We start from the raw sequence: 21,165 nt of genomic DNA on the forward strand, positions 1-21,165 counted from the left end.
TTAGCGGGCATCCACTCACCTGCTGCTGCCACATCCCTCACCTTGTAGTGTCACTGCCTAATCACTAGCCATCCCATTAAAGTGAATGGGACTGTCGGTGAGTCAACAGCGGGTCAGAGGAGGAGTCGCTGCAGGACAGAGATGACAGTTGCTTTTTAAAAATTATGATTTAAATCAAGCCATTTTACTACTGATTTTAATTGACTTAATTTAAATCAAATCCAACCTGCTACACACTATACAATTTTCTTGTACAACTTTCCTTTAGATTTACCAAAACCATGTAGCGCACCCCCTAAAGAGCCGCAGATGAACTGGGACCCCCCCCCCCCCACCCTGCACAGCCAGGCACATCAAATTTTCACAGGCACTTCAGAGACAGAGAACAGTTTGTGACTTTGTTTTTTGTCATTTATTGGGGGTTAATAACTTGGATAGGAATGGGAGGTTATGGGAGGCCCACTTGACTCTAGAAAAACAGTAACATCTTAGGCCCCTTTCACACATGGTACGGATCCGTGATGATCCGCCCCGTGAACATCCGCTTGGTCAGCAGGGATCTCTCCGTTGATCCCCGCTGAGCTGGCGGATAACAGGGCGGTCCCTGCACACTGTGCAGGGACCGCCCTGTCAGCTCTCCACTCTCCTCTATGGGGGATCGGATAACCACAGACCATCTGTCTGTGTTCATCCGATCCACTCTGCAGACAGATAGAAAAATAGGATCTTCTTCCATCTGCAGAATCGGACCATAGCGGGGACGGATGATACCTGGTGTCAGCAGATGTTCATCCGCAGACACCCGCTATCCCATAGGGATGCATGTCCATATTTCATCTGAAAATGGATGGATGAAATACGGACATACGGTCCACATGTGTGAAAGGGGCCTTAAGGGGTACTCTTCCTATATACAGCTTATATACAGCTCCAACCTCTTCCTCCAGCACACATTTGCTTGCACACCCCAGCTGAATCACTGTTTGGATACCTGACAAAACTCTGAGTCAGATGTTTGAGCTATGGCCCATTACAAGCAGGAACCCGAGGCCCCTTGTGGTGTAGAAGAAATACAGTGACACAGCTTGAACATTTCCTCCTGGGGCTACTGATCCCAGCATCCCCTCTTCAGGCACTGCCAACCCACCTGGCTGCAGCTGCCCCTTTCACTAGCCCTCCAGGCTAACTTCTCCACCACAGTCCTCCAGACTGATACTCACCAGCCCACCCGGCTGACTCGCAGGAGATCTCCCAGGGAAGGGATGAAGACTAATACACACCGCTGTCTTCAGGGAGAACTGGCTACATGTGGCAGTCTCCCCCCTTGTAAGTTTGCAGTAATGCTGACCTGCTCTTGCTGTTCTCTCTCCTTGCTTCCAGGGCCCAAGGTCACCCCCCCCCCCCCCCGACTAGAGGGCACCCCTGAGGACCACCAACAGCCTCCTCAGCACTCATTCTCCATCTTCCACCTGACTGTCCCTGCGGGCATGACTTTTGCCTATTTATGAGGTGGCCTGTCCCCTGCCAGCCCTTTTACTGGGGATTAGCTGAGACACTCATAAATAGTACAAACAGCTCCTCCTAACCTCCACCTATTAGCTCTAGAAGTTTATACAACTCTCTAGATCAGGTGGAGGCACCAGAGGAGCTGTGAGGATGAGTCACCCACCACCGACTCACCGGACCCTGACCCAGATTCACAACTTAGGCTTAGTCTTGAGCTAAATAAATTTACCTACGCTAACAAACCTACACTAACAAGGCTACACTAACAAACCTACACTAACACCTAGCACACACTAGAGGGTGCTACAGCCATATAATATGAGGTCAATCCTAAACACTTTCAAATTGTATGCAATCAGGCAGGTGCACTACATAGTTGAAGGTAACTCTAAAAGAAATTGAACAAAAAAAATGTAGTGTATAACCAGCTTAAGGATTTACAGCCCTCAGTTTCTCCTGTGAAACAAAGAAATGAAGGAAGCAGTGGTGCAGACAGGACCGCACTGGAGTGATGAGAGGTCAGTCAGATAAGTGTTTTGGGAGGGGGTGGGTAGACCTGTTAGTGGGAAATTTTTTACAAAAAAAAAAAACATTTTGACGTTAGAACCATATTAATATTTTGAGCTTTATTAAAGGAGTCCAGCCAAAGCTTGTTTGGCTGTACTTCTCCTATGAATCACAGGAGTGTAGTTCGTTTTGCAGTCCTATGACCCGTTTTTAGCAGAGAGCGGTCTGAAGTCTCTGCTGACATCACTGCTGTCAGTCCAGGTACTGCATCATCATGACCACAGAGTTGGGATCTACCAGGTGTCTGAACTGAAACCCAGCTCAGGCTCTCAGCGAGCCACTGAGAGCCTGAGCCGGCCATCCCCACCCCCTCCACAGCTCAGCGCTCCAGTGAGCCAGGAGAGGCAAAGCAGAGAGCTGTGACTGACAGTCTACAGTTCTCTGCTTGGGGAGCTCTGAAAACCGAGCAATCGGTGGTGTTTGATCGATCGGTTCTCAGTGCACAGGCGCTGGGGGACAGATGCAGCATCGAACCAATGCTGCATCCACCAAGGTAAGTATGATTCCTAAAAAAAACTTTTACTTCTCTTTTAAGCTTTTCCATTCATTCAGATTCTATTAGACCTTTTACGTTTTCATGTCATATGACTGCAAACAATAATTATAATACATATGTTCACATCAATAAATGGCAATTTATCAATGGAATTTACAAATAGATGTAAATTTATTATGTATGAATGAGATAAATCTATAAAGTGTATGTAAATCCAATAACTAAGGCCCTTGAGGCACTTCTAAACTGCCAGTAAAAAACTGAGCGCTTTGGAAGAGCTTTTCAGGCACTTAGAAGAGCTTTCCATTCATTTCAATGGAGAGGGATGCATTTTCACCGCCCTGGCATTGCACCACTCCAGTGTGAAAGCATTAATTGATGTGAATGGAAATAGGTCTTCATGAGCTTTTTCAGGCGCTTTTTTTAGCGTAAAAGGGCCTGAAAAGCGCCTCAGTGTGAAAGGGATCTAACATATATTAAAAAAGTGTTTTTTAACAAACATTATACGGTCAAATCCATTTTTGGCATTATCAGGAAATTTAGACTGAGAAATGACATGGAGTCATCACTGGAGTACATGCATATAGACAGAAAAAAAACTGCAAAGAGGCTGCAGAATATTATTAGCCTAATGCTGCGTACACACGATCAAACAAAAGTCCGGCAAACTCAAGTCCCCCATGTGTAGCCTCAGGCGTACTTTTTTTACCCGAAAGTACGGCGGACTTAGTAGTAGTTTTAGTAGTTTTAGTACTTAGTTTAGTACTGGGCCCCCCCCAGGTCCACATCAGACCCTTGTCCGAGCACGCTACCCGGCCAGCCAGGAAAGGGGGGGGCCGAGTGAGCGCCCCCCCTCCTGAGCCGTACCAGGCCGCGTGCCCTCAACATGGGGGGTGCCTTGGGGAAGGGGGGCTTATCGGAATCCGGGAGCCCCCTTTAATAAGGGGACCCCCAGACACCGGCCCCCCACCCTATGTGAATGAGTATGGGGTACAATGTACCCCTACCCATTCACCTGTAAAATAAAGTAAAAAAAACCACAAGATAAAATAGTTCATTGCACAGCTCCGGGGGTCTTCCGTCTTCGGGGGTCTTCTTGCTGGACTATCTTCTTCTAGCTCTTTTACTAGCAGAGGAGCCCCGGCTTTCTTCCTCACCGCCGCCCCCTTCTTCCGACTTCGGGGGTCTTGTCCCCCTCTTCGGTTCTTCTGCCGGGCCACCGTGCCTTCTTGTAGCTCTTTTACAGGCGGTGGCCCGGTCTTCTGACGCCGCTGTCATCACTGTCGTCGTCGCCGCCTTCTGTTCTTCTCTTCAGATGTTGTCTCGTCGCTCCCTCCACTCACAATGACGGGGACCGGGCACGCGGCGACTTATATAGGGACATCAGCAGATGATGTCCCCGCCCATTATGGTGTCACAGTCCCAGAGGATGCTGGGACTGTGACATCATAATAGGCGGGGACATCATCTGGTGATGTCCCTATATAAGTCGCCGCGCGCCCGGTCCCCGCCATTGTGAGCGGAGGGAGCGACGAGGCAACATCTGAAGAGAAGAAGATAAGAACAGAAGGCGGCGACGACGGCGGCGACAGAAGACCGGGCCACCGCCTGTAAAAGAGCTATAAGAAGGTGCGGTGGCCCGGCAGAAGAACCGAAGAGGGGGACAAGACCCCCGAAGTCGGAAGAAGATGGCGGCGGCGAGGAAGAAAGCCGGGCTCCTCCACTAGTAAAAGAGCTAGCAGAAGATAGCGGAGGAGTCCGGCGAGAAAACCCCCGAAGACGGAAGACCCCCGGAGCTGTGCAATAAACTATTTTATCTTGTGTGTTGTGTGTTTTTTTACTTTATTTTACAGGTGAATGGGTAGGGGTACACTGTACCCCATACTCATTCACATAGGGTGGGGGGCCGGTATCCGGGGCCCCCTTATTAAAGGGGGCTCCCGGATTCCGATAAGCCCCCCACCCGCAGACCCTGACAACCAACGGCCAGGGTTGTCGGGAAGAGTCCCTTGTCCTTATCAACATGGGGACAAGGTGCTTTGGGGTGGGGGGGCTACGCAGCCCCCCTTCCCCAAGGCACCCCCAATGTTGAGGGCATGCGGCCTGGTACGGCTCACTCGTCCCCCCCTTTCCTGGCTGGCCGGGTAGCGTTCTCGGACAAGGGTCTGATGTGGACCCGCGTTGGGGTTCCCCTTTAAGTCCATACCAGATGGCGGGGCCAGCGACGTCTCCTTCGCGGGCCCCGCCTACCTGGAGACGCGCTCAAAATGAGTGGACTTTCCTCCGTGTGTGTGGGCGATTCCGTTCATTTCAAAAGTATGGCGGATAGTACGGTGGACTTAGTACGCCGTATTAGTCTGCTGAAAAAGTGCCGTGTGTGGGCAAGTAGCCCGTTCGGAAAGTCCAGCGGACAGTCTGGCGGGAAGTCCGCCAGACTAAGTCTGCCGGATAGTCTGCTACGTGTGTATGCGGCATTAGAAGCAAAAGAGTAAATAAGGATGAAAACTAGTGTTTTTTTTTGCAAAAATGTCAACTTTATGAAAACGAGTGCTTTAGCAATCAAATATTCATTCATGTAGTAATTTGCATCATATTGGTCACTCCTATTTCATCTTAGCACCCCACAGATCTCTGGTCCCACCATACGGTGAGTACCCTTACACTTTCAACTCACAGTCTTTATCACTCACCACCTTTTCACTTTCCTGGGTTTTTCATCCCTGTTCACTCTGAACTTCACATGGCACCTATCTTCCCCAATACCCCACTCTCTTTTCTACCCATTCACATTCATTCCTTCTCTTTGGTTCACCCACCACTTTTCTCTCTAGAGTGTCTCATGGTCCTGTGTCTCCCTGATGGGTGCCTGTGTTTGTCGCCGCGGCGGGGGCGCCTGCCTCAGCTCCCTGCTTGCAGTGTTCCTGGATGGCTCACCACTCCTGGCCCTTCACCACCAACAAGCATATCCTAGTGAGTACTTTGATCTTTCCGGGGGATTTATCTGCCCCTCCTGTACCCGCTTTAACCATGTTGACCCACTATATCATTTTAAATTGCAGAAACATAACATGTCTGCTCCTGATGAGTGGTCTAGAACCAAGAAACACATCAAGCTACCAGACATCTTCTATTCACCAATTTCATTGTATATATGAATTATTCCTTATAACAGGAACTTTGAGGCTTGAGACCAGGCGGGCATTACCGTGCAATAATTGTTTACCCACTCTGATATTGGTGGTCCCTTGGTTTTATCCAGCAATGTTGTTTGTACCAGCATTATTACCTATTTTACCCATCTTGCCCTTCGATACTAGCAATTTGTATGTTGATCGCTGTGTTTATCACTGCTATTACACTGCTATTACTATTCTAGATATCTTGCCAAGTGTTAATAGGACATTGTTTGATACCATTGTTTGTATGTGAATCATTAAACAGCTTATTTACCCACCATTTATGTTTTGTTTTTCAAAACCATTGGCTTCATTTAAAGTCCCAATACTTTCCTCCTTTCTCGCTAGCGATTTGCCTGTGTATTTTTAAAATTTATAGTCATATTGATAGGGATGGAAATACACAACCTTACCAGGCTTCAATTTTGGTTCAAAGTCCCAGATTCCCCTCCCCTTATTTCTCATATTCATTCATGTAGGATTTATTTTAATGTATTATGATATTAGATGGCATTGCATGTAATAAGATAGAAAACTTTTTTAATTTCATACTCACCCACTGCACCCGTTTCTTTCATGAGCAGAATACAACCTAAAAAATGAAATTATTTCAGATTTTAGAAATAACATATATAAAACAGTGTACAGTCAACAGTATATACAGTTGTACTCAAGTTTACATACCCTGGCAGAATTTATGATCTCTTGGCATTTTTTCCAGAGAATATGAATAACACAAACTTTTCTTTCACTGATGGTTAGTGCTTGGCTGAAGCCATTTATTATCAATCAACTGATGGCAACAGGAACTACCTAAATGACACTGATTAAAAGTTTACATACCCCCGTTCTTAATATCGTATATTGCCCCCTTCAACATCAATGACAGCTTGAAGTATTTTGTGGTATTTCTGGATGAGGCTCTTTATCTTCTCAGATGGTAAACCTGCCCATTCCTCTTGGCAAAAAGCCTCCAGTTCCTGTAAATTATTGGGCTGTCTTACTTGAACTACACGTTTGAGATCTCCCCAGAGTGGCTCAATGATATTGAGGTCAGGAGACTGAGATGGCAGCTCCACCTTCACTTTATTCTGCTGTAGCCAATGACAGGTCAACTTGGCCTTGTGTTTTGGACCATTGTCATATTGCATCTCGAACAATTTTCCTAGCAGTTGTGGCTGAAATTTTAGTTGGTCTACCTGACTGTGGTTTGGTTTCAACAGAACCCCTCATTTTCCACTTCTTGATTAGAGTTTGAACACTGCTGATTGGCATTCTAAATTCCTTGGATATCTTTTTATATCCCTTTCTTGTTGTATACAGTTCAACTACCTTTTCCTGCAGATCTTTTGACAATTCTTTTGCTTTCCCATGACTCAGAATCCAGAAATGTCAGTGCAGCACTGGATGCAAGATGCAAGTGTCTGTCAGGAGTCCAAAAACTCATTGACCTTTTATATACACACACACTAATTACAAGCAAACAGATCACAGTTGAAGATGGTTACCTTTAATAGCTATTCAAATCCCTTGATGTGAACTTGTGTGCATGTTATCAGGCCAAAATCACCAGGGTATGTAAACATTTTATCAGGGTAATTTGGGTAGTTTCTGTTACCATTATGATTTAAAAAGAGTAAACACAGTTGATTGATAATTAATGGCTTCAGCCAAACACTAACCATGAGTGAAAGAAATGTTTTTGTGTTATCATTCATATTCTCTGAAAAATGGCCAAGAAATTATAAATTCTGCCAGGGTATGTAAACTTATGAGCACAATTGTGTAATATATATATATATATATATATATATATATATATATATATATATATATATATTATCTCATTATTGTACATTTGTAAGGAATGAATTAAGGATCACAGTCAAATCCATATTTAGTAATTAAGTGGTCCCATAAGCAATAATAATATGTAGACCTGAATTCAGTATGAGACAAAGAAGGCTGGAGTCTAAAGCCTCGTACACACGATCAGATTTTCAGACGACCGTTCGTTCATTTTTTTCTTGCATGCTAGTTTCATGTCGAAAGTGAAGAGGGTACTCACCATAAGAAAATTTTCATATGACAAAATACAACTTCAGGAGTGATGTCATGTGTTGAATAGTTTTGTATGTATTCTTTCCTTTCTGAGCATGCTCAATCTTGCTCTTACGTTTTTTTTTTCGTATGAAAACCATACTGATTCAATGAAAATTGGATGTTGAGTTCACATCTGACAAAAATGTTATAGTCTGCACATCCAGCTTTTGTCAGACGAAAATGAGAAATCAGCTGTCGAAAGCACCGTACTAACAATTCGAAAATAGGCAGATCGTTGGTCGGATGAAATCTTTCTTCCGATTTTCGTATCGTGTGTACAGGCCTTAAGAATAACAAAATGTGCACAGCTGCTTTTTTTCCATCCTAATCAATAAAAGAATATATGAGATTTTAAAGGGCTTCATATTTCTAGCAAATATATGTATTTATTAGCCATTTTAAGGTGAACAGACAAGGTATTGTCAAAAAAGGCACTTGGAGCTGGCAAAAAATAAATAAATTAATTAATTTACTTAGAAAAGAGCTCTTTACGCTTTAAATAAATAATAAAGCTCAAGCCATCAACTTTATCTTTCCACAAACTAATCTATTAAACTGTGGCCAGTTTAATAACATATATTAGTGACCTTCTTTTTTTTGCCACACTACAAGTTTAACAAAACTTCAAAACAGATCACAAAAGGATTTACAAACTTCCTCCCATCCCATGCCTAATTACTCCCACAATGTTCAAAAGATGGACCTGAAGTATGTGTTTAGGAGGAATTGGGTAGCATCAGACCAGTATAACCCATATAATCCTTGTGGAAATTTACTGGCCTGGGTTGCCTCAGAGTGGCAGATTCCCTACCTCAATCTTTTTTTTGTTTTACATATACTATTTTTTAACATGGTTTTTCCTATTTTTTGGTATTGCTTTAGGTATGTTTGCAATACTTCTGCTTTTTCAAGTGTAATCTCTCTTCTACCAGGTACTCAGTAGCCAGTTGTGAATTTTTTTTTTTCATATTTTATTTATTTCATTATAGTCAGGGCACTGGAAGCATACCAGCAGGGCAAAAACCTACAGCCTCAGACTGCCCACAGGCAAGGCAAGCCTAAAAGGATAGCTAGAGGTACTACCACATGGTAGTAGGAGGTGTCAAGCTATTGTTAGAGTATTGTATTGTTCGAGTATTGCTAATGTGAACTCTTCCCTCACACTCTCCTACTCTGCCCTTTTCCTTTACTCAACTTCATGGCCTAGGCTGTCCCACATTAGTTTATTACTACTTAATACCTGTTTTTTAATGTCTGATGTTTTTTGTTTGCCAGCCCTTTATCTGAGCTACTCTTGTTTTTAATTCTAGCACATTGTTGGATCAGCAGACCTCCAAAGCTTGGTACACATCAGCAGTTTTTTTCTGTCCAACCCAGCAGGCTGAAGAAAAAAAACCCAAAGAGCTCAGGAGGAGCCACTGTACTAACCGTCAATGTTAGTACATCCACCCCCCCTTCTGAGCTATTGTGTTCTGACAGTAGGACACTCCCCCTCCTGTCAGAACAAACCGGTCAGCGCTCTCAGCATAAGTGCCAATCAGTCATGTCCCTTCGACAGAAGCCAACCAAAAGGCCAGCTTCAGTCAAGCTGGCTGCCGTACACACTGGCAGAATGTCGACTGGTTTCTATTGAAACGGCCGATGCCACACAATATTTGGACTGTGTGTATGGTCCTTACCCTTAACACAGGCATCTTATACTATCAAATGGTTTCTGTCTGGCATTGAAAGATTATCTAGTTACAGTATCTCCCCAGATAGAATCTACATGCATCTTTACTAGGAGGTAAAATAACTAATGATTGATATGTTATTTGATATGTCTCCTTCCATTGCTTATTAATCATTGCCCTGAATGTTGCCAGAGGGTTATATTCCCCTAATGTGGAGGTACTTCCCAGGAGAAGTTGCTGTATTGGTAATGCTGTACATCAAAATGCGTTCAACACCCCCATCAAATCATTCTCTGCAGCTATTACCTTTTTTACCACCACCCCCTCCCTTTAGAATGTAAGCTCTACGAGCCGGGCCCTCCTATACCTTTTGTATTGTACTGTAATTGTGTTGTCCCCCCTATACAGTGTAAAGCGCTGCGTAAACTGTTGGCGCTATATAAATCGTGAATAATAATAACTAAATTACACAGAAGAAAATGTGTGTTGGTTCCATTTTCCTCCTTACACGGTGTTCCATGTAGTATACTCTTTAGTGTGAAAGATGATCAGAGTATTATTGTTCCAGGAGTCACTGGTAGGAAGTTTTTTTTCTGCTGTTTCCAATCATCATAGGTCTGCAGCATCAGTCAACCCTCTACAAAAGACCAATATCTTGGAAAAATTAAAGCTAATCAACAATTGGAACATGTTTAATACCCCAAAATATGAACAGATCAGAAAATCTAAATGGGTACAAAAGCTGAAGGTTATGTGGTTCCCATTTATTTAATATTTTTAAGAAGATGCTTATGCCGAGCACACACGATCGGATTTTTCGATGGGAAATGTTGGATGTGAGCTTGTTGGTTGAAAGTCCCACCGTGTGTATGCTCCATCGAACATTTGTTGGCGGACTTTTCCCCAACAAATGTTGGCTAGAAGGTTCTCAAATTTATGTCGGACTTTCCGATCGTGTGTACAGTGCACAAATCCGTCGCACAAAAGTTCACGCATGCTCAGAATCAAGTACGAGCCAGAAGCATTCGGTCTTGTAAAACTGGCGTTCCTAATGGAGACATCACATTCGCCACGCGGCAAATTATGAAATCTCTCAATGCAGCGCATTCTCTTCTTTATAATGCTATAATAATAAAGTTGCTTTGCTGCTGATATTCACAAAGTTCTAACAAACTTATTTTTTATTCTTTATAGTGATCTCCTGAATAATATTTGTTTTTGTTGGGTTTTTTTTTCTCCAGAATACTCTTTTTTTTTTTCTCTAGTGATCTAGTGATCCGTGTGCGCGGGAGTGACATCATCGCTGCTCCGGCCAATCACAGCGCCGGAGCCACGATACCCGGAAAGAAGATGGACGCTCTGTGGAAGAGGGGACAGCGGTGACATCGCTGGCTCCTGTGTCAGGTAAGTAACACATGATGGGCCACTATGTGATGCATAGTAGCCCATTATGCTTTACCTTTGCAGGGAAACAAAGACTTCTTGGCCAAAAGTGTTTGCTTATGACCCCATGTTTTTATCATGTCTGCTTTTTAGCTTGTTAATTTTTATAGCCGCTACCTTTTCAATGTTTAAAATCTTTTCAAACCCCCCCAAAAAAACTCTTTGTATTACAAGAAATAAAATCTTTGAAGGAGACTTTTTTCAAAATGTAAACCAAACAAAAAAACAGAACCCCTGATTTGCAGCAGCAGACCATAGTTTGCATATATAAATATAGTCACAAAAATACGGGAAACTGTTTTCTGAGCAACATACAAAATGTATTGCACGATCGCACAAAAATATAAAAACCACTGTAAACAAATCCACATACAGTATATTAGAAGCCTTCCTTTGTCCTGCTTTTATATATACTAGCAAAGTTATCCCAAAAGATTTTCAAATACAATGTTACAGTTCTCAAATAATATACAGTCTCAAATGCTATGAACATACTTCCAGTGAGGTTGTAATCATCAAAATGGGCATCAAATGCCAAGAAATGTCCTCTGGGCCTGTAAAAATTCAGAGGATGGCGTCCTCATAAAAATAATCATATTTCTGACGCACAGCAGGCATACAGCGTATATTTCGGTGTGCATATGATTTCTGATAAGGTACAATAGGTATATATCCTAGTATCTGCCAATAATACAGAAACCCTTACTTTAGCTCTGATGCAAATGTCAATTAGTAAGTATCATAGTATCATACTATACAAATGAGAAAGCTATAATTAAGTCCGTCTCAGCTACCTGTGAAAGATATTTAGAGGACAATGAACCCTAAACCATCCAATAGTATATCACAGATGTCTGATCAAACAGCGTAGCTGGAGTCTGTGCTTCAAATATGCATCTGATCCATAAAGTTTGAACAACTGGATGTAGAAGGCTGAACTATAGACATCCAACATTCACACCATAATGTGGTTGAAGATCGGCTCCAGTGGAAATGAAACTCCTTGGCTAAGATGACTCATGTAGAATTTTAATATGTTTATGGAACTCCAATGAGCCTGGTCTTTTGCATGCTGCAAATGCACTAGTCTCTAGGCATTGTAACAGACAGCTCAAATCTTACTTGTACGAATGCTGTCACATGCATCTCAAACACAGGCATAAGATCCTGGCAAACTCAAATCAGTAGAAAAATTCTAAATATTAGATTGTAAGCTCCATTGGCAAGGCCATTCTATTCCTTCTGTATTAAACTGTATTTTAGATGCACTGTCTCCCTTTATATTGTAAAGTGCTGTGCAAACTTTTGGCGCTATATAAATCCTGTATTATAATTTATAATTCTGTATTATAATATATTTTACTAACAAGAGATATCCACCAATAATCCATCCTCAAGTGGAGAGCTGGCATATCAGGCAGAAGATAAACCCCAAGCCTTACTGGTCTTGCTGGTCTCTGTTGGCTTTGTCAGAGGGAAGGTTTAGTGTATGTAACTCCCACGGGTCCTTAAGGAGAAGTGTGAAAGGAGTTCTCATGTTGGGCAGATGCCAATGTAATCATTTCTCACAAGTGACTCACAATTGTACACAATAACAATATCTCCTTAAGGGAACACTTTGAGAGTGATATGCACAAGCTACCGTAAATAGTACATAGCATATTATTTGCATAGTAACTTATTTTAATTATTTTATGTGGTCATTCTTTAGCCATCATATAGACATTTTTTTTGTTAAGAGTAACCCTGTTCAGACAATTTTTCTCTTATTTTGATATTTCAAATCCAGCAATCAATCTGTTCTCCGTAATAATCCCACAATCCAAAATTGTTTATTCAAACGATAGTCATCCAACGTTTAAAAAAAAAAAAAGCATAAACAAAAGAATAAAAAAAGAACTAAAGCTTAGGCTATTGTTCAGTTCGGGACGATTGTTTGCTCCTAACTTCCAAATCCATCTTGTCTCTTTCGATAATACCAGTTGATCAAAATATTCTCCACATGGATTTTTAAAAACTCCTTCCATCACCCAACATTTTAATCAATCTCTCCATTATGTTTAAGGGTGAATTGTCTTGCTACAAAAGATCTGAGATCAAATGTGGTAACAAATCATAAGTATCATAAATATGATTATAGAGGCATTTTCTGAGGTATCTAATTGTCTTTCCCACACGAAAAGCTCCACAGTTGCAGGTCAGCCCATATACTACTTCTTCCATTTCACAATCAATGCACCCCTACACCCTCTCTGTGGACAAACAAAGGGTTCATCCTTCTTTTATGTATTACCAGAAATCATACCTTCTACATTTGGAGTCCCTATCACCAGCTCAATATTACACCCCTTGTCTATAGTTTTTATTTCTATCACAGGATTTCTTAAAAGTTCCTGAAATTCCCTCTGTTCAGATTTACATAGGTTATCATTATTATTTTGATCACAGATTCAACTGTCTTATTCCTGTGTGACAAAACACTATTCCTGGCAGGGGACAAGGAGGGGAAAATTATTAGAGTGTGTAAATGTACTTATTCCAAATACTCGGTGGGTATTCCTAGATCTCCACCAAGGGCAAATCTAAGTTCAACCTCCATGGATTCTGTGTGCTCTCTTCCCAGAGATCTACCAGATCCCTCAGGTTACCCTGAGAGATGGTACTCATCTCAGCTTACTTAGGACCAGTCCTCAAAGGTGCCACACAGATGACCTCACCTTTTTAATCGTGTAACATTAGCAGAATAAGTTTGCAGGCAAAGAGATAAATGTCCTTAACTGCCTCAAAGCAATTGCTTTTAAAGGACAGACATGCAATGTTCAAATAAGGGCAGGTTTATAATTTTTAATTCCTTTTCTTCACTCTGTTGGTCAAGTATTAATCTATTCCACATATTCTGGAATATGGGGTCATTTGTGTTGCTCCCACCAGTTGGATCTATCTGTGTGAGTTGTCTAACGCCCCACCTTCCCCATCCTTCTATATTGACATTCCCCATTGTAACCCTGAAAAGGTCCAAATGTATGTCTCCTCCTCCTCTGAGCCATATTCTGTTTGGCAGATATTGTGATGAAAGGTCTCTATCTCTTCCATTGCACTGTGTTTGTGACTGGACCTGCATAGTGCTATACTCTATCTTCTGTATACATTTCTCATCTTAGTTCCTCCCCTTCACCTCTTAGACTGGGAAAGAGGTTTCATATATCCGCCCAGTGATTCAGACTCTGATAGGCTACTGTCCTCTTTTGTGGAGTAGTCCCATTCAGTATTCCTAAATTGTCTATTAGGATAATAAAATAAATTCTATCTGCATGCTTTGCCAGCAACATAGGTGTACCTATACCTTTACAATTTTGAGTTCTTTCCTGACAATATCGCCTTATTAAACTTGTCTGTCATCACAGATCTCTTTCTCTTTCAGTATAAACAAGGTATGCTGTTTCAAAGTGTCAAAGATTCCATTGCAATATCAATATCCATATTGATCATTACTAGTTGTTGTCCATAAAATTCCATTAGCAATTCCATCATTACTTTGTTACACTTTTGAAGGTTTGCTTTACATCTTTTTCTGAACTCACCGGTATCTCCTGAATTTTGGGGAAGCTCTATATTCAGGACAAATGCCCTCTTCCAAAGATTTTTTTTAAGACGCAATGTTCCCCCAAGTCCTAGATTTCTTTCCATAAAGATCTTTTAGTTTAAACATCAATCTCAGAAGATCCCTTTCCTGTAGACTGTCCTAAATAGTACTGCCATCTTGTTGTATTTGCTAAAGCATATCTTCCCAAAAGGCTGAATCCATCTCAAAAGAATGTTTATAAATTTCTCTAAATTAACCTGTTACTGCCGTGTAACACATTTGTGTGGCAGCAAAAAGGTGGTGGGCTTTAATGCCCACACACTACGCGGAGACCGTGCTGTCAAAGACAGCTGTTTGTCCCCACTAACGATTGGTAGCTGGTGGGACCAGCTCCTGATCATGTGACCACTGTGCCAGCCAATCATACTTGGCATGTGCTCACTGATCCTTCCAGCTCCTCTGGCATTCAGAACCTTTGATGAAGGGACGTGGAGGCTGGCAGAAAGGTGTTAAGTAATATGTGCAAACTGTTGGCGCTATATTAATCCTGTACAATAATAATATTATCAATAAATGGGAGGGACTAATGCCAACTTACATTTCAGTACTATAAATATCTATCAGGCAACTAACAAGAGGCATCCAACGGGATATGTGGCATAAAAATGAAGGAACACTATCATTGTTTAAATGTTACAAAGAATATAACAGAATATATAAAAGGGTAACCAAGAATACAAAAATTCGAAACGAACGACAGATTGCAAAAAAGTAGGACAAACCCCCAAAAATTCTTCAATTATATTAAAGTGATTTTTTTTAGTCTCGTTTTTTTTTCTCTATAAAATTGATAAACATGTTATACCTAACTTCTCTGTGCAGTGGTTTTGCACAGAGCAGCCCAGATCCTCCTCTTCTTGGGTCCCTCTTCAGCTCTCCTCGCTCCTCTCTCCTGCTGTGTTTCAGCCAATGGGGAGGGAGAATCCCGGATGGCCGAGGCACTCATGGACATTGCTGAATAGAGAGGGGGCTCAGGTAAGTATTAGGGGGTTCTGAGGCGCATAGAACACAGAAGGCTTTTTATCTTAAAGCATAGAATGCTCCAACTTACAAGCCAACCTCAATGCACTGTTAAATTGGGCAACTATGTTGAAAATTAGGTTTAATGATGATAAATTTAAAGTTATGCACTTGAGGGCTAATAATATGTATGCATCATACATACTAGGGGGATGTACAACTGGGAAAATCCATAGTGGAGAAGGATCTGGGGGTTTTGGTAGATCAAGACCAAACAAAGTCCTTTCTTGTATTAAGAGAGGTATGGACTCCAGAGAAAGAGAGAGAGAGAGAGAGAGAGAGAGAGAGAGAGATCATTTTTCCCCTGTACAAATCATTAGTAAGACCTCATCTGGGATATGCAGTTCAGTTTTGGGCACCAGTTCTTAAAAAGGATATCCGGGAACTGGAGAAAGTGCAGAGATGATGAACCAAACTGATAAGAGGGATGGAGGAGCTCAGCTATGAGGAAAGATTAGAGGAACTGAATTTATCCTCTCCTAAGAAAGGGAGATTAAGGGGCATATGATCAACATGTACAAATACATAAGGGGTCCATATAGTGAACTTGGTGTTGAGGATTGCCCCCTTGTCTTCTGTGATGACCTTATTTACAGAGGATTGCCCCCTTGTCCTCTGTGATTACCTTATTTACTTTAAGGTCATCACAGAGGACAAGGGGGCAATCTTTACATCTAGAGGAAAAGAGATTTCATCTCCAAATACAGAAAGGTTTCTTCCCCGTAAGAGCTATGAAAATGTGCAATAGAGGTGGCTCTGGCCAGCTCAATAGATTGCTTTAAAAAAGGCCTGGGTCATTTCCTAAATGTACATAATATAACTTGGTATTAACATTTATAGGTAAAGTTGACCAGTAAGGATTTTTTTTTCCCCTGCTAGATCAACTGTGGGTATAGGATTATGTATATGGGATTGTACGATTTTATTTTTTAATTGGTTGAACTAGATGAACTTGTGTCATTTTTCAACTTGACTAACTATGAAACTATGTAAGGATAACTAGTAGGCCGCGTACACACGGGCGGATTGTCTGCCCAACTTAGTCCGTGTCCGTGTTTCAGCGGACAATCCGCTCGTGTGTGGGCTTCAGCGGACTTTTTCAGCGGACAATCTGACGGACTTAGTCTTTCGGAATTTCCGTAATTTTGTCCGTCCAAACTTGGTTTTGTCCGTCCAAACTTGGTTTCAGCGGACAGTCCGCTCGTGTGTAGGCAAGTTGGACGGACTAAGTATGGCGCATGCTCAGAAAGGATTTACACGGCCGAAGGTTGCATTGCAGTTTTTCTAGTCCCGTCGTACGTGCTGTACACGTCATCACGCAAGTTTTCAGCGGACTGTCTGTTCATCGTGTGTGGTCAAGTCCGTTCATTCAAAAGTTGAACGGACTGTCTGTCGGATTGTCTGACGAACTTAGTTGGGCAGACAATCCGCCCGTGTGTACGCGGCCGTAGAGTTCTCAGTAATCAAAATGTAAACACAAACAAAAGACAGAACCCCTGATTCGCAGACTCAACAGATTACAGTGTACATATCTAAATATGTCACAAAAATACAGGAAACTTCTTCTTGCATAATAAAACAAATGTATTGCACATACAAATATATAAATATAAAAACCATGGTAAGCAAATTCACATGCAATATATTAAAATCCTCCCTGTATCCTGCTCTCATAGATACTGGCAAAGTCATGTAAAAAGTTTTTATAATATAATATACAGACTTAAAGAGGAAGTAAACCCTTACTTCCTCTTTCATTCCCTGCAAAGGTAAAGCATAATGGACTGCAATGCATCGCATAGTAGTCCATTATGTGTCACTTACCTGACACAGGAGCCAGCGAAGTCACCGCTGTCCCCTGTAGTCCGGCACATCCATCTTCTCGGTGGGTCTCGTAGCTCCGCCGTCACTCCCGCGGCATATCGCTGTTGACCGCGTGTAGGTTTAGGAGATATTTCTTGGACCTACAGGTAAGCCTTAATCTAGGCTTACCTGTAGGTCAAAGTTGGTTGTAAGGGTTTACAACCACTTTAAAGAGAAAGAAAACCCAGTAACTTATCTTGTCTTTTTTAAAATATATAAATGGTGTTAAACATTGCTAAGCCATACATAATTAAATTTGTCATGAAAAAGCTTTGTAAATACCGTTTTTATCCATTTCATTATAGGCTCTTTCAGTTTCGCCCATGCCATTAATCCTCCTGTATGCTGAAGCTTTTGTGGGCGTCATTTCTGCCCTTAGTTCGTTTCCCTGAGGAAATCTTGCACATGCGCCATAGCATCTGAACCAAGCCCCAGCTACTGCAGCATCATGAGACTTTGCTCTGTGCCGTTCTCATTGTCAGCTAATGACCCGGCAAGTAGAGGAGACAGAAATGGTACACATTGTGTGCCGTTAAAGGATATACACAGTGCACAAGCGTGGGACACGTCACAGCTCACTTTATATCTAAACCAAAACTGTGGATGCACTTTCACAGGCAGCGATTAGCTGCCTGTACTATATAGATTAAAATGAGCTAAAGTAGTAGAGGAGGGTTTACATCCACTTTAAGTAATCTCCAGAAATAAGGATCTAAAGCATGAATCCCAAAGTGTCCAATAGTATATCACAAATGATAAAACAGCTTAAGGCCTCATGCACACAAGACGCAGTTAAACGCGTGTTCAGATGCAGTTGGACACTTTTTTCAACTGCCCCTGAACTCATTCAATGTTATCCTATGTGTCCATGCACACAGTCTCGTTTTTTGCCATTTTTATGCAGTTGCGTTTAACCTCGTTTTTTCAGAAGCAAAAAATAGGTTCAGACGCAAAAATGTCCACGTTTCAGACGCAAAACGTGGCTAAACACGGCACCGGCGTTTAGCCGCGTTTGCGTTTTTAAAAGAACCCAATTTTTTGGACTTGAAAACTCAGAAATATGATCTGAGAATTACATTTTGTGACTCGAATTTGAGGGCCCATATCTGAGGGCCACTTATTACCAGGGACCCCAAATTCGGTATACAGTCACTGTGGATCTAGCACTATAACATATCCAAATTTGAGGATCCTATCACCAAGTAACCCCGAGATAGGGGGCCCCAAAATCGGGTTGCAAAATGTCATGCACTTTTCTGCATCAGAGATACATGGCCTCAAAGTCAACTGTGACCATCTGCGGCAATGTAATTTGGTCATTAGGGTTGGGTGTTATGGTAAGTGGTTATCCTTTAGGGTTAGGGTTATTGTTTAGGATTAAGGGTTGGATTAGGGTTAGGGTTGTTTAGGGTTAGGGTTAATGTAAGGGATAGGGTTAGCTGTTAGGGGTAGGGTTAGTGTTAGGGGTTAGGGTTAGTGGTTAGTGTTAGAGTTAGGATGAATGGTTAGGTTTAGGATTCTGGATATTTTAATAAGGCATTAAAAAATATTATACTACCATATACAGCAGCAAAGAATTAAAATATATTAATCAGTACATATTTCACGATAATAATATATAAAAAAATTGGCCAAATAAATTTTAAACAATTATAAAAAATCAAATTAACATAGATTTGCTTTTAAATAAAACTATTTGAAACTAGAAAAATGAATAAAAACATATATTAAGATTAAAAAATAAATAATTAACTATTTTAATATTGTTTTATATTAGAAATAATGAAAACATGTTAAAAATTGCCACAAGAAAATTTTAGATATTTAAAAAATTGGATAATTTGCTATAAATAGACATTATTTTTTTTTTTAAATAAAGGACAGAGAAAAAAATTCATCTGTACATCTATAGATAAATATATACACATACCTGATCGTTACCAACAGACGTTCCTCTGGTAACACACTGTTTCCCGTATTGATGTCCATGAATGCCATACCAGGTCGTACTTTTTCTAAGAGCAGATCAAATGTGACAATGGACATCCGGCTAAAATTAAAAAACTTGTCGGGGTAGGTACGCAGCTGCACATACAGTTTTGTGAAATATCCAACGGACATTCGCTGTCCCATCAACGGATGGGTCCAATATCGACGAGCTCTGACTCTGGACCTCTCACGAAATTTGCGACGACGTTGCTGTCTCATCAAGAGCAACATCAGGAGCATTTCCTGACATATATTCAATATGGGATCCATTTCAAAATATATACCACAGAAAGAGAGGCAAATGCAAGTGTCCAACTGCTCTCTATGCTGCTGCTGCTCACTCCGATGAAAATAGCAGAAATAGTTAAAAAAAACATGCTTTGAGAGCTTGGGGAGGGTCTACATGATGGTATCTTTATAAACACTTATAAACGCAAATGTGGCTAAACGCGGCTAAACGCGGCATGCAACCGCGGCAAAACGCGCGTTTCTAAACACGCGTTTCAGCTTTTTTTTAGCAGAGTTTTCACCTGCGTCTCGTGTGCATGAGGCCTAACTGGTTTCTGTGCTTCAAAAGATGATGCACAGACATCAGATGTGACAACAGTCATCCTATGCACATGAGATTTGAACTGTCTCTTTAAATGACTAGTGCAAAGGCAGTTGGGACTAGTGCATTTGGAGTGTGCTAGAGGCTGGGCTCATTGGAGTTCCATGAATATAATAAGATGCTACAAGAGTCATCATATTCAAGACATTTGATTTTCACTGAAGCTGATCTTCAACCACTATGTGTACATGTCATTTGTCTGTTATTCGGCCTCTAATATCCAGTTGTATGCACTTTATGAGTAAGATACTCTTTTGAAGTGTAGATTCCAGCCATGCTGTTTGGTCATCTGTAATATACTTTTGGACACTTTGGGATTCAGTGTCCTCTAAATAACTTTCACAGCTAAATGAGGCAGGCTGAATTACGGTATATCTTGCATGTTTGCATGGTAATACATGGCTAACTACACTGCATAAGAGCTAAAGTAAGTGTACATATCCTGGCGGATACCAGGACAAACACACACGATCAGAAAAAAATATATATTTAAACTGAAATGTACCTTGTGTGCCTGTCATGTCTCAGATATCAAATTATTTTCATGAGACAACCTGCCTCTGAATTCCAGAGGTCTAGTGGACATATATTGGGTACTGATGGCCATTTTGATGGTTACAACCTCACAGGAAGGCCATTTATACCATTTGAAAATAAATGGTGGGATTGCAGCATTTATCTATACCCTTGCATAATGATAGTGAAGTCATAACCTGCATAAATTCTTTGGATTCCCTTTTCTGGAAATTTACTGGCTATTTAAATTCATGGAGGATAACTAGTTTCAGTGGAGAGGTGGTCAGGAGATCAAGATGTGTAATTAGGGAAGGAGTTAAGGCAAAGATGAAGTTTGTAGAGGCTACTGTGGGGTATATATTTTCCATGTGTAATGTAAAAAAAAATACAAATGTTATTAAATGACCAACATCAATAAAAGCAGTGCATACAGTATAGTCATGGCCATGGATGTGCGTAAGGCATCCTAATATTGACAATGATTTACTGTGATCATATTCATGTTTTCTACATGTTTCACCGTATGGCTTCTTCAGTTAAGAACGTGAAAATTAATTAAC

The 21,165-nt window shown here is 41.3% G+C and overlaps 1 protein-coding gene across 2 annotated transcripts in view; it reads right to left on the minus strand.

Moving 5' to 3' along the window:
* The window catches only part of LOC143934167 (immunoglobulin superfamily member 1-like), a 125,553-nt gene that overhangs the window by 45,544 nt on the left and 58,844 nt on the right, over positions 1 to 21,165 (minus strand). For both annotated transcript variants that reach the window (XM_077457546.1, XM_077457545.1), the window contains exon 2: positions 6,302 to 6,337. In XM_077457546.1, coding sequence (XP_077313672.1) covers positions 6,302 to 6,337 — 36 coding nt within the window. The remainder of the gene's footprint in view (positions 1 to 6,301; positions 6,338 to 21,165) is intronic.

This window comes from Lithobates pipiens, unplaced genomic scaffold (genome assembly GCF_037356315.1).
Source record: "Lithobates pipiens isolate NorthernLeopardFrog02 unplaced genomic scaffold, aLitPip1_a1.2 Scaffold_27, whole genome shotgun sequence".
NCBI lineage: Eukaryota > Metazoa > Chordata > Amphibia > Anura > Ranidae > Lithobates > Lithobates pipiens.